Raw genomic sequence first — 13,343 nt, forward strand, 5'->3', positions numbered from 1 at the left:
CTCTGGGAGGTGAAGTGACTTGCCTGAGGTCACACGGGAAGGGGGAGGAGGGACTGGAAAATCCAGGTGGGCTTGGTTCCAGGAACTCCACACACCTCTAGGGTGGCCAGGACTCCACCCAAGCTGCAAAACGCATGACTCACTGGCCGACTGAAACAGCTGGCCGTCCTGTGTGTGAGCTCCCAGGCTGGAGGGTGTGGGCACTGTCTTGAGGAAGCCCACAGCAGGGCCAGAGAGAGTCAGGCTTGATCCAAGAGACAGAGGACACGGAACCAGAGCTTAGGTGCATTTATTCCTGTACAAATCATACAAAACCAAGTCTGGGGGGAGTCGCCGGCTCCCAGCCCCCACCCCAATGTGCAAAGGCTTGCTGCTGGCCTCTTCCTCCTGAACCTGACCCCTCCAGCTCCACAGCCTCCTCCAGGAAGCCCTCTAGTCTTCCCTTCTGGGCTCTGGAAGAGCAAGGGCAAGTCCCCCCCACTAAGGTCCAGCAATAAAGTGCCTGATGTAGAGTGAAGGGGCAGAACCCAGGCGATGCAGCCCCTGCCCCCAAGGGCCTTCCCAGGCCCTTGGATGACTCCAGCAGCTGCAGACAAAGGGGCTGCGTGAAACCCCATTTTGGCTGGGATTCCCCCTTTCTCAGCCCCAAAGGCTACTCCAACAGGTAGAAAGCCTCACTGCTGGATGGCAGAAAAGGGAGCCTGGCTCTTTAAGAGCCAAACTAATGGCAGCTGAGTGGAGGGACTACAAAGAAAACAGCTGAAGATTTGTCCCTTTCCTATTAGATTCCCCACCAAACCCTGTGGGAGTTTACACAAAAATACCCTAAGTTCCCAGGAGGAGGTGAGGAAGGGGACTCCAGACCCCCAGGGAGCTGAGCCCCCCAGCAAGGGGTGGTGGCTGGAGGGGTCCAGTCTTAGGGAAGACAGACCCAAGGAGGTCAGTGGGGAAAGTGGGAGGGGGCCTCAGACTCCACGTTAGAACCTGACACAGGCAGGAGGACGACCAGAGAGGGGACAAGGGTTTTGTCCAAAGCCACTCAGGGCAGAGTCAAGACCCGGATGCTGGCTTCCACCTCTAGGATCCCCCCGACAATCCCGCAAATGCCTTGGCCTGGCCTCCAGACACAGCTCCCACTCCCATGCAACCTCTCTTTCTGGCTCTGGGAAGTGAGGGAGCAGCACAGAGTTCCCAGCTCTGCAGGACAGGACCCCATTGTCCCAGCCAACAGGGAATGATGGGGGGTCCATCCTGGGGCTCTGAACCAAGGCCTCATGGGAAAGCACATGACCTTTGCCTCAGATAACTTCAGAAATACCCTGATTGACTATGCTTAGACCCTGACTGGACAAGAAATACCTCCAACACCCCTGATTAACCACATAGCTCAAATCCCTGATTGGTCAAGAGACACCCCCAGGCCCTCACTGGCTGGAGGATACAAGGCCCTGATTGGCCCGAAGACACTCCGGCCAGCCTTGATTGGCCAGGAGGTGGCCCTTGGTTGAGCGGCTGGGAGGCGAGCAGCCTCTCCCGCATCCCCGGTGAGAGGTCCACAGGCAGGGTGGCCTAGGTCCAGGAGGGGTGGGAGAAGGTGATTCCATACAGCTGGGCCCAGGAGGAGAAGACCCTCTTCTCGGTGATGAAGCGGTGGTGGTTGCCCTTGCGGCTGTGCTCATTCTGGATGTAGGTGACACACTCGTCTGGCCCCTTGGGCTCATAATAGTGGTAGGGCATGCGCTGGAGGCGGGGCCGCTGGCTGGGGCAGAGCGGATGGGAGCTGTCAGGGCAGGGGAGGCACCAGCCGGGCCTTGCGCTTTCCAGCTCCTGACCTGCTAGCGGGTTTCCGTGGGGGAAATGCCTGCCCCTCCCGGGGCCTCGATTTCCCCATCTGTGAAATGGATGTAGGGTGGACTGCATTTATGACCACCCAACTTTGTTGGTTTTTTAAAATATGATCGAAACTTTCCTTTTCCTTAAGAGGGTGGTAGTGTGGGGTAGTGGTAAGAAGTAAGAGCTCTGGAGCCCCGCCCCAGTGCTCACTGTTTGTGGGACCTTAGGCCACTCACAAAATGTCTTCCTCAGTCTCTCATCTATGGAACAGAAAGAATACGGCAACTGTCCCTTAGGGTCCCTGTGAGGAGTAAATGACCTAACAAATATAGCCAGGCTTGGAACACGGTCAGCACTTGGCGAAGAAGAGCTGGGACCTAGCAGGCTTTTCATATAGTAATATTAATGATAGTTATTAATATATGAACTCTGAACTCTGGGGGAAGGCCCCGGAGGTAGCTAGCCCCATGAAGCCTAGATCTCCACAGAGCAGTTTGAATACCATAAAATGGAGGCCCTCAAAGGCACCCCTCAGCCAAAGTTTCTGGGGTTCCATCCTGCAGCCAGTGACTGGGCATTATTCCAGGGGGGCTCACCTGCAGTAGTCAGGGGGCACCATGCCGTAGACGTGCACGTGGTCACACAATTCCACCGCAATCACCATGGTGAACCAGCCGGTGCTCAACCACGAATGGGACTTTTCCCTGGGGGCAGAGAGGGGGTATGATGAGGGGGCATGCGGATGGGTAGGAATGGTCAACCCACCTGGAGTTTCCCAGAACTCCTCCTGCCTCCCCCCATCGGGGACTTCCACCACTTCAGTGACCCCCTAGTCCAGCCCCACCGTGGGAGCACGTACATCCTGGCAGAGGGCTTGTCTGGGCAGAGATGAGGGGTGTGGAAAGAGTTCCTATGAAGGAACAGCTCATGCTGGGAATCAACTCCCGGGGAGATTAGTCATCGTAGGGCAGGTTGCAAGTGACCATGAACTTACTAGACTCATGGTCTTGCTTGATGGAGCTTGCTAGAAGCCGCTGTGCCCACGTCTAACAGGAGACTCATCAGAGAATGTCATGCTGTGACCACAGGTTCAGAGCAAGGTATGGAAAGGAGCCAAGGGCCTAGAGCTGAGCTGCCCACTACAGCAGCCAGGAGCCACATGTGGGCACATGTGGGCACAGGACATGTGGCTGAAACATGCTATCAGTGTAAAATATGCATGGGGTGTTTTAGTGTGAAAGAACGAACACAGAAAATGTCACTGATAGTTTTTGACTATATACTGAACTGAAAATAGTTTGGATTTATTTGATTGAAGGTGGTTCTTCAGGAAGCTTAAAAAGAAAAACCTCTCTGGGGCGCCTGGGTGGCCCAGAGGTTAAGCATCTGCCTTCGGCTCAGGGCGTGATCCCGGCGTTATGGGATCGAGCCCCACATCGGGCTCCTCTGCTATGAGCCTGCTTCTTCCTCTCCCACTCCCCCTGCTTTGTGTTCCCTCTCTCGCTGGCTGTCTCTATCTCTGTCAAATAAATAAATAAATAAAATCTTAAAAAAAAAAAAAAGAAAAACCTCTCATAAGACTGACAAAGAAAAGACACCAGTTACCAATATCAAGAATAAAACAGAGGATATCATCACAGACCCTGTAGACGTGAGAAGGGCAATAAGAAAACCACAATTACATACGTAAATTTCCCAACTTCGATGAAATTGGCCAATTCCCTGAAAATTAGAAACTACCAAAACTCAGCCAAGATGAAACGGATTAATTTGAGTATGTGTAACTATTAAGAAATTGAATTCATTGTTCAAAACCTTTGAAAAAGAACTCTCCAGGCCCAGATAGTTTCACTGGCAAATTCTACCAAACATTTAAAGAAAAAATAATTCTACACATTTTCTGACACTAGCATTACCCATAGTACCAAAACCAGGTAAAGACCGTACGAAAACAAAACTACAGATCCGTATCTCTCATGAACACAGACACAAAAATCTCAACAAAATATCAGTATGTCATATCCAGCAATATATAAAAATAATACACCACAACCAAGTGAGGTTTATTGCAGAAATTCAAGACTGATTCACTGTTCAAAAATCAATCAATATTCAAAAATATATATGGTGGTATAATCTACCATAGTAATAACCTTAAGAAAAACCACATGATCTTATAAACTGATGCAGAAAAACACTTGATAAAATTCAATATCTAATAATGATGAAAACTCTTAGCAAATCAGAGAATAGAACTTCTTCAACCTGACAAAGGACAGCTAAAAACTCAACACCTAACATCGTATTCAATGATGAAAGACCAAATGCTTTCCTACTAAGGGTGGGACCAAAGCAAGGATGTCTATTCTCAACACTCCCCACACGATCTGACCTTGTATCAAAAGTCCTGGGCGCCTGGGTGGCACAGCGGTTAAGCGTCTGCCTTCAGCTCAGGGCGTGATCCCGGCATTTCGGGATCGAGCCCCACATCAGGCTCCTCTGCTATGAGCCTGCTTCTTCCTCTCCCACTCCCCCTGCTTGTGTTTCCCTCTCTCGCTGGCTGTCTCTATCTCTGTCGAATAAATAAATAAAATCTTAAAAAAAAAAAAAAAAGTCCTGGCTAGTGCAATAAGGCAAGAAAAAGAAATAAGATGCATACAGATTGGAAAGGAAGAAATAAAACTATTCTGAATCACATGTCCTTATAGCGTGATTACGTATATAGAAAATTCCAGTGACCCTAGAAAAATCTCTCAGAACCAGTAAGCTCAGGCATTATAGGATATAAGCTCAACACACAAAAATCAATCGTATTTCTGTATACTAGCAATGAATAATTGGGAACCCCCTAAAATTTTAAATACAATTTACAATAGCTCTCTCAAATCTTAAATATTTAGAGATAAATCAAATAAAGTATAGGGTCTCTATTTTGGATGTATTGGGTTAAATAAAATATATTAAAAATGAATTTCACCTGTTTCTTTTTACTTTTTTAATTTGGCTACTATAAAAATTTAAATTACATATATGGCTTACATTATATTTCTATTGGATAGCACTGGCCTAGCTTTTTTGGGGAGATCAGCCAGAAAAGGCTATGCTGGGAAAGATGTATCCTTAGGATAGAGCATGCTGGGAGCAACTATGTGCCTAAAGCAAGACATGCTGGGTACAGTGAATACCTGACATGAGCTCTGGGGAGCTCTCCTAGGAAGATGCTAGGCATGTGCCGCCTTAGAGCAGAGCAAGCTAGGGAACCTGTTCCCTCAGAGCAACGCATGCTGGGAGGAAGCCCTCCTGGGGAGACAAGACAGTGCAGAGCATGTTGGAAGTGACTCCTGCTCGGGGCTGGACATGAAGTAAATTCCCGTGGAAAACTGACCAGAGGGTGGCAGGAAGGGACCACCCCCTCAGAGCAGTGCATGCTGGGAACAACAGGTCCTCTGGGCAGAGAAAGCTGAGGCGGAGCACAGGGCTGGCCAGAGGGGACAGGCAGGAAGCTGGTACCTGTCCTTGCCCGTCTCACCCCGGAAGAGGTCGTCAAACTGGCGCATGCGCCCGGGAGAGACGGCGTAGGCCTCCATGTTGGGGAACACCAGGCCTGCCCGCTGGATGACACGCACAAGGCTGCCCTGGGGCTTCTGCATCTTGTTCGGGGGCCCCCAGAAGATGAACACGGTTTCGGGCGTCCGGTTGACGAACTCCTGGGGTCTCCGCAGTACACGGAATACGCTGGAATGGGCTACCACACGGAAGGTGGTCTTGTTGCCTACGTCGGCGGAGTAGCCCGTGGTGGGCGCGTCGTTCATGCGGATCGTGCACTCGGCTCGCTCGATCTCGGGGCCCAGCTTGGTTCCCAGCAGGTGGCTGGAGCTGGTGACAATCACACACTGGTGGCACCGGGAGGGCAGCGTCTGGGAGGGAGCAAGGAAAGTCAACACTGGCTGTCACGTCCACGCAGTGCCAGGCCCTATGCTCTGTACATCCAGGCCTCTAGGAGGCAGGAATTAATTTGCTCATTTTACTTTGTTTATTTATTTATTTTTATTTATTTGTTTAGAGAGTGCATCACGGGGGGAAGGGGGTGGGCAGAGGGAGAGAAAGAATCTTAAGCAGACTCCACGCTAAGCACGGAGGCCAGTGTTGGGCTTGAGATCATGACCTGAGGTGAATCAAGAGTCAAACACCCAACTGAGTGAGCCACCGAGGTGCCCCGATTTTGCCCATTTTAAACACAGGGAAACTGAAGGCTGTTCACTCGATAGTCAACAAATATTACAGCAAGCTGGCCAATGGTCAAATACCAGGGACAGAGCAATGAATGAAAGGGACCCCACTCCTGCCTTTAAGAGGCTCACAGAGAGACAGATGGTGAATAAGTAAAAGACAAACTAATGCCAGGTGGTGAGTAAAACATGCTACAAAGACAATACAATAGGGGCAAGGGATCAAGAGGGGCAGGAGTGGGGGCTACTCTAGAAAGATCATCAGGAGAGGGTCGGGGGCTCTTGGAGCTGAGACCTGGAGCTGAGACCTGGAGGATGAAAAGAAACCACACAGAGGGGCGCCTGGGTGGCACAGCGGTTGAGCGTGTGCCTTCGGCTCAGGGCTGATCCCGGTGTTATAGGATCGAGCCCCACATCGGGCTCCTCCGCTATGAGCCTGCTTCTTCCTCTCCCACTCCCCCTGCTTGTGTTCCCTCTCTCGCTGGCTGTCTCTATCTCTGTCAAATAGAAAAGAAAAGAGAAAAGAAAAGAAAAGAAGAAGAGAGAAGAGAAGAGAAAAGAAAATAAAAGAAGAGAAGAGAAGAGAAGAGAAAAGAAAAGAAAAGAAAAGAAAGAAAAGAAAGGAAAGGAAAGAAAAAAGAAAAGGAAAAGAAAAGAAAAGAAAAGAAAAGAAAAAGAAAAGAAAAGAAAAGAAAAGAAACGAAACGAAACCACACAGGAAAGTACTCAGGGCAGGAGGAATAGCAAGACCAGAGGTTCTGAAGTGGGAATGANGGAAAGAGAAAAGAAAAGAAAAGAAAAGAAAAGAAGAAAAGAAAAGAAAAGAAAAGAAAAGAAAAGAAAAGAAAAGAAAAGAAAAGAAAAGAAAAGAAAAGAAACGAAACCACACAGGAAAGTACTCAGGGCAGGAGGAATAGCAAGACCAGAGGTTCTGAAGTGGGAATGACTGCGGTGTGTTGAGAAGCCAAAGAAGGCCACTCGGCTGGGGCAGAGTGAAGGAACAGGAGGACAGGACAGTCATGCAGGGATGTCCCCAAAGTCACACAGCTGAGGAGTGCAGTGTTTGGGTAGGAAGCTGGGTCTGTATGGCCACAGAGCCCAGCGTTAGTCCAGTTCCCCTAAGAGGGCATCCTCCCCAGGGCATCCACGACATTTCCACACCACCCACACACAAGACACCACCTTGTCCGTCAGGAAAGGGTGTGGAAGTCCCTCTGGGCCTCTGTTTCCCCACTGGTGAATGAGTTGGAACCACACGTTCTCTGGGGCCTATTTTCTGCCCCTGGAATTCCTGTTGACTTTTAAGCCTGAGCTCAAGTGCTACCTCCTCCAGGCAGTCTTCCCTGAGCCCTTACTCCAAGATCCAATGACAGGTCCCATGGACCTCAGCTGATGACTTTTCCAGCTTTCTTGAGCTCTGCTGGCTCCCTCGGTCAGGCTGGAAGCAGCTACAAGCCCAGAGCTGCCTCATTCCCTTCCTTCCACGTCCCCCACACTCAAGCTCTTTCACTTTTTCCCAGGTTCCATTTCCCAGGCCCGCTAATGGGCCCTGTCCCAGTAAGGGTGTATTCAAATCCTGAGAGACTCAGGAGGATTTGTGAGGGAGGAGAGGGAGGCAGGCAGGGACTGGGAGACCGCTTTCCCCTGGAAGGTGGAGTCCGTATTCCAGGCCAATGATTATCTCCCTGGCCTCCTGGAAAACATTTAGGGCTTAGAGGATTAAAGGGTGAACCCCCAAACCACAAGCTGAGTCTCATGGCTACCCAAGACAAACAGAAGCCCCGGGGAGTGCAACTCCGGAGGGGAGGGGCGGGGGGTGGAGCAATACCCTGGCTCCTCCCCTCCCTTGCTGTGTGGCTTTGGACAAGGGACTTAACCTCTCTGAGTCTTGGTTGCCCCATCTCTTCAACGGGGCTAACAATGCTGACTTCACAGGGTCGCTGTGACGATTACTGCACACAGCAGGCAACTGAGAAAGGCCAGCCATTATTGTGACTGGTTTTGTATTGTCAGGTACTCGAGTGCTCGGCTCCCCAAACCCCGTGTGGACTCCCCAGCAGAGACAGAGATCAGTGAAAACCAGACCACACCTCTCTTAGGGATTCTGACTCAGGAGGCGGTAGGATATCAGCGCTAAAAATGGGACCCTGAAGAAAACGGAGAGAGAGAGACAAGGCAGCCGTCCAAGGTCACACAGCAAATGGGGCTGAAGGCACTGGACGCCAGGGCCTCAACTCCTGGGGTCCCCCCCCCCGCCTTTCCTTTAGGAAGCATGGAAGTAGCAGAGAGAAGAGGTGGAGAGGTGGGAGCAGGGATGGTGGGAAGTTCAGCCATCAGCCCGGTCTCGGAGAGCTCCCCAAAACGGTCAGGCTACCTTGTTGCCGAGAATCGGGATGTACGCGTCAGTGATGCTCCACTTCTTAAGGTTGACGGGCTTGCGGGCGCGGCCCCGCAGGGAGCCGTAACGGAAGACATCATTGGCACTGTTGGAGCTGTATAGGATGAGGATGGTGATGAGGGCGAAGAGAACCACGAACACTGCCGAGCGCTGCTCCTGGAGACGGGAGAGGCCGGTGAGCGCCCAGCCACCCCCCAGGCCCCCGCCTCTTCCTTGCCACCTGCCTTGCCCGGCTCACCCCTGCTCATCATTCCAGACCAGTTCGGGCACCACCCCCTCCGGCCCCCAGAGCACTCCCATCCCAGCACCGGTCACGCTGCATTCAAACTGCCATCGCCCCCAATTAGACCATGAGCTCTGCAGACTGGGACCGAGGCAGCCTTGATGGCCACCGTATCCCAGCTCCCAGACCATAGAAGCACAGAAGGTTCTCAGGGACGGTTCGCCGGATTGGACTGGATGTGTCAGAGGGATCCCTCCGGGTAGGGCATTCAAGGGACAGAGCCCAAGGTCTTCCCCAAATGGGAACTCTCTGTAATCTTTATCATTCAGTAAGCCTGGAGGGGATGGATCTGATCAGGAATTGGGGTGCATGGGCCCACCATGTCACTGACAGGACAGGAAATTGATACCCAAAGGATCCACTGGGATATATTTGCCAGGGCCTGCATGGCTAGGCAAGATCTGGAAGTCCTGGCTCCTTCTGCTAAGCACCCCACCCCCATGCTGCTTATTCATGTATCACTTCTCAGTTCCAAGTTCACCCTCTTTGCCTGCTCTGTGAAAACAGACCTGGGCCCTTACATCTGTTTCTTTGCCGGTTAATTGCAGAGTGAGCTTTGTCAGTAAAGGGCGCTGGAGAGGCCCTGCAGGAGAAAAGGAGTGGCTTCTGGTGGGCTTGGCGCCTGGTCCGTGCCCTTGCCCCTCCGCAGCTCATAGGTCCCACGGCACATGCTCCAGCTCCCGGCCCAGTGGCCAGCAGCTGCCAGCGGCCAGCAGCCCAAGGCACTCAGCAGCTCCCTCCTGCACCCGTCCTCAGGCGGGCTGGGGGGGCAGGCTGGGGGGCAGGCTGGGAGCCAGTGCCTCTGGCTCCTGCTGTTATCACAGTGTCTGCAGAGTTCGGCTCAAGGAGCAGACTCAAGCACCAGAGGCCATAAGCTCCCTCCCCGGAGCAGTTTTGTATGGGCTCTGAGTGCCTCTTGGGAGCGGCAGCCTTCCCCGTAGCCCAGAGGGTGGTTTTATGACAACTTCAGGACAACGCCACCAGCCCAGTGCCACAGTGAGTCCTCTGCCATCCCGGGGGTCAGAGCTGTGCCTGGGACCGCAGCCTGGCAGCTGGGGCCTGCTCCTTCTACTGGCCATTCCTGTATTCCTTAGAATTCCAATCCCTCGTTACTCTGATGCCTGGCTGAAGCTGAGAACTCTTTACACTAAACTTTCCCTGTTTAAGTGACTGTGTGCTTTCTCTCTCCCAGTCGGACCCAGATTGATATGTCCACACCACACCTCCCCCAACCCTTGGGCTCTGCCAAGGCTGCACCGCAGCAGATCCCAGGAAAGGGGTGCGCGGGGGCCATGCACATAGTAGGTGCTCAGGAAAACATGACTGAATGGATCGCTCTGACACCCCCAGAGTGATGCTCACAACATTCTGTGTCTTTGACTCTGACCACTGCCCCTCCCCCCAGTTCCCTCCCCCAGCCCTTCGCAGTCACCTTCTCGGCCAATCCTTTACACAGATGGACCAGAGGACAGAGGTGGACCTAGCCCAGAGAGAGACGGGAGCTCGCCCAAAGCCAGAGATCAGTGGCCACAGCAGAGCTCAAGCCAGGGCCTCTCAGGCATCAGCCACTTCTTGGTAGGGAAGAGACACTGGTAGGGGCCTGGGTCTGAGGCAGGTCCAAAGGAGCCCATGTTGCTGAGGAAGTAAAAGGCTTAGATGGGGACAAGAAACGAAGGGGGACTCACTTTGTTGCTACTCATCTCTCTCCGGCGTCTGCTGAGGGGCAGGGGCCACCGTCCTGCTGGTGGCCCAGGGGGCAGGGATGTGGGGTCACACCTGCAAGTCACAGAAAGGTTATGGCTTGGGCGCTTTCCCCTAATACAACTGGTCAAAGGCTACACCCTCCCCACCCCACCAGCCCTCCTACCCGCCCATGACTTCAAGGGTCAGGGCCATATCCATTTTGCAGAGGGAGATACTGAGGCCCAGAAAGGGCAGGAAACTGCTTGAGGTCACACAGCCAGGTGGTGGCAGAGCCTCTCTCCGTGAGCCTTACTCTCTCCTACTCTGCTCCCTGAGCAGGGACCTCCCCACACCTTAGCTCTTCTAGACAGCTGGCAGGCCTAAAGCTGGCTCCCCTGCTGGGGGCTTGTCCCCCACCCAGCAAGAATCCCATGCATACTCCTAACCCAAACTCTGACTTAGGTTCCTGTGGCCTTGGAATAAAGCAATATGCCTTCTAGGTCCCCAAACTCCTCTCTGCACAGGCACCCTTCCAGATCTTGCACAAACTCTCCCCTCTATCTAGAACACCCTGCCCTCTTGCACCCTGCTCATGCCCTCTCATCCTCCACGCCTGGGGTAGGCCGGCAACTTCCTGTGTGTCACCTCCCAGCAAGGCGGAGAGCTCTCTGAGGGTGGGGCCAGCACAGATCCTCACTCACATTCTCCGAGGTGCCTCTGAAGCCACGTTAATGGGTGCAAGAGGTTTACTGAATGACTTCTTTAATTAACAGTAAGATCTGGGGCTGTTAAGGGCACAGACTCACCAATGGGCTATAATCACAGCCCCACCCTCAGGATTGGGGGGTGGGGGGCCTCCAGTAACGATGCAACCTTCCTTCCTGCCCATCTGTCCTCAGAGGCAGTGGCTGAGAGGGGACATCCTCACAGGCCCTAGCTCCCCTCCAGACCTCAATTTCCCCACCTGTCAAAAGGGAGTAAGTACTTGCAGCCAGCCACTTCCAGCAAATTCAAGGCCAGAGGGAAGAGTGTGCAGAGGGAGAAACGGAGGCCCAGGGCTCCCCAGCCCCGTCCTCCCCTCCAGGGGCCTCCCAGCTCCCGCCACTATGCCCGCCCCCTGACCTGGCCACTGTTTACTCCTCCACTGCCACCAGGAATAGCCACAGAACCTCAGGCCAAAGGAGGCTCCCCCCAATGCCGCTCCTGATTGGTTGAGCCCCGACTCCGCCCGCTGCCCAACCCCGCCCCTTCTCCGCCGGAGCCTCCCCTCCTCCCGAGCCGGGTCTCGGATTTCTCCCGGGCGGGAGGGCCAGTCAGGGGCTCTTGGGACTCTTCACTGGGTCCAGGGCCCGCGATACAGATCAGGAAACTGAGGCTCATTAGAAGAGAAAAGCAGTTTGTTTTTGGACTCACAGCCCGTTAGGGAGCAAGACAGGAGTCCAGAATCCCAGCGTGTCACCCATGAGTACTGACCCTCTGGTAGTCCAGGCCCTCACGGTCCAGCGCCTCTGAGCGGAGCCTCCCCTCTCACTACCGTTTCCCGTTTCCTTCTTAGGCCCCATGCTCCAGACACACCAGGACACTCCAGTTCCCAGGCCCACCCCTGCTTTCCCACCTTTGCCTGAGCAGTGCCCTCAGCCGGGACCACCGACCCCCTGGTCAGCCCCGTCACAATCCTGCTCTGAGAAGGCCATGGTCATACAGCATCTCGGGTGCCAGTGCGAATCCCGGTTCCACCACTTACTGGCTGAGGGGCCTCGGGAAAGCCATGTGACCTCTCTGAGCCTCAGTTTCCTCATCTCTGAAATGGGAATAATAAGAGCAGGTAACTTACGGGGTTGTTGAAAGAATTCAAGCAGATGTGGCAAGGGAAGCACGGGGCTTGAACGTGCTCGGTCAGTGCCTGTCAGTAGCTGTTAGTCTTGTGGTTATTCACTGTTGGAGGCCTGCCTCATCTTGAGCTTTCGAGGGAAAACACTGCCCTTTCTATGACACCTAGCCGAGCCAATTCCCTCTAATATCGAGGAAGGCGTGCAGGGAGCCACACTACTAATCACCCACTCACCCCATCCTCCTGGCAACGCTGCAAGGGAAGGGCTCTTATTCCCCATTTCACAGATAAGGAGACTGAGGTTCAGAGAGGCAGAGCTGCCCAGAGTCTGCTGGGGAGCCTTGTTTACAGGCTTGTTTGCAGGGAGCTGCCTCGGGCTGAGCCTGCCGGGATCTCCCTCCAGGATCTTCCCGGGCTGGCATGGGCCAGAGGCCACCAAGTGTGTGCTCAGTACCTGGCCTAGCCCCGGGGAGCAGGCCTGCTGGGGAGCGACTTGCTTAGGCTGGGGAGGCGGCAGCCCAGAGCGCTGGGCCGGGAGCGTGGCCTCAGCTCCGAGGCCGGCGGTGCAGGAGGGCTGAGTCCGTGGGCTAAGGGTGGGGGCCACACCCTGCCCTGTTTGGGGGCCACACCCTGCCCTGTTTGGGGGCTTTGCCCCTCTCAGCCAGGGGAGTCCCCCTACAGGGTCGAGACGCCCCCACGAGCCGCGTGGGAGGAGGGCTCAGGGGTGAAGGGGGAGGGGGGTCGCTGAGCCCGTGGGTGCACTGGTGGGGGGGTGACTCATCCTCTACGCCCCCTCTTGCGCTGACGCCCCGCCCCCAATTCCCGCACTCTGGCGGTCCTGAGCCCTAGCCCCAGCTGGGAAGAGGAGGGAGGCAGACGGCGGCAGGTCCGCGAGCTCTAATGGGGTAGTCAACGGCAGGGGCCCAGCGAATCCTACGATAGCCCTTGGGCGCGAGGACCGGGATCTCCAGGCGCGGCTGCCGAGAGTGGGTCTAGGGGAGCCCTGGGGCCCTGCATCTCCCCCCTGCCCGGGGGCTCCCGGCCCTCGCCCCGGGGCGCACGCAGCGCCCCCCTCCCGCTGCCCGC

The 13,343-nt window shown here is 54.3% G+C and overlaps 1 protein-coding gene across 7 annotated transcripts in view; it reads right to left on the minus strand.

Moving 5' to 3' along the window:
• Positions 1-31: 31 nt before the first annotated feature.
• Positions 32-13,343, minus strand: part of ST6GALNAC6 (ST6 N-acetylgalactosaminide alpha-2,6-sialyltransferase 6) — a 17,438-nt gene continuing 4,126 nt past the window's right edge. The window contains exons 2-7 of one of the 7 annotated variants that reach the window (XM_034664580.1): positions 12,171-12,227; positions 10,429-10,519; positions 8,437-8,616; positions 5,344-5,750; positions 2,430-2,537; positions 32-295 (exon numbers count right to left, since the gene is read on the minus strand). In XM_034664580.1, coding sequence (XP_034520471.1) covers positions 280-295; positions 2,430-2,537; positions 5,344-5,750; positions 8,437-8,616; positions 10,429-10,519; positions 12,171-12,196 — 828 coding nt within the window. In that variant the 5' untranslated portion in view covers positions 12,197-12,227 and the 3' untranslated portion in view covers positions 32-279. The other 6 variants (XM_034664578.1, XM_019795191.2, XM_019795190.2 and 3 more) reach the window with 6 other exon arrangements.

Source organism: Ailuropoda melanoleuca, chromosome 7 (assembly GCF_002007445.2).
Source record: "Ailuropoda melanoleuca isolate Jingjing chromosome 7, ASM200744v2, whole genome shotgun sequence".
NCBI lineage: Eukaryota > Metazoa > Chordata > Mammalia > Carnivora > Ursidae > Ailuropoda > Ailuropoda melanoleuca.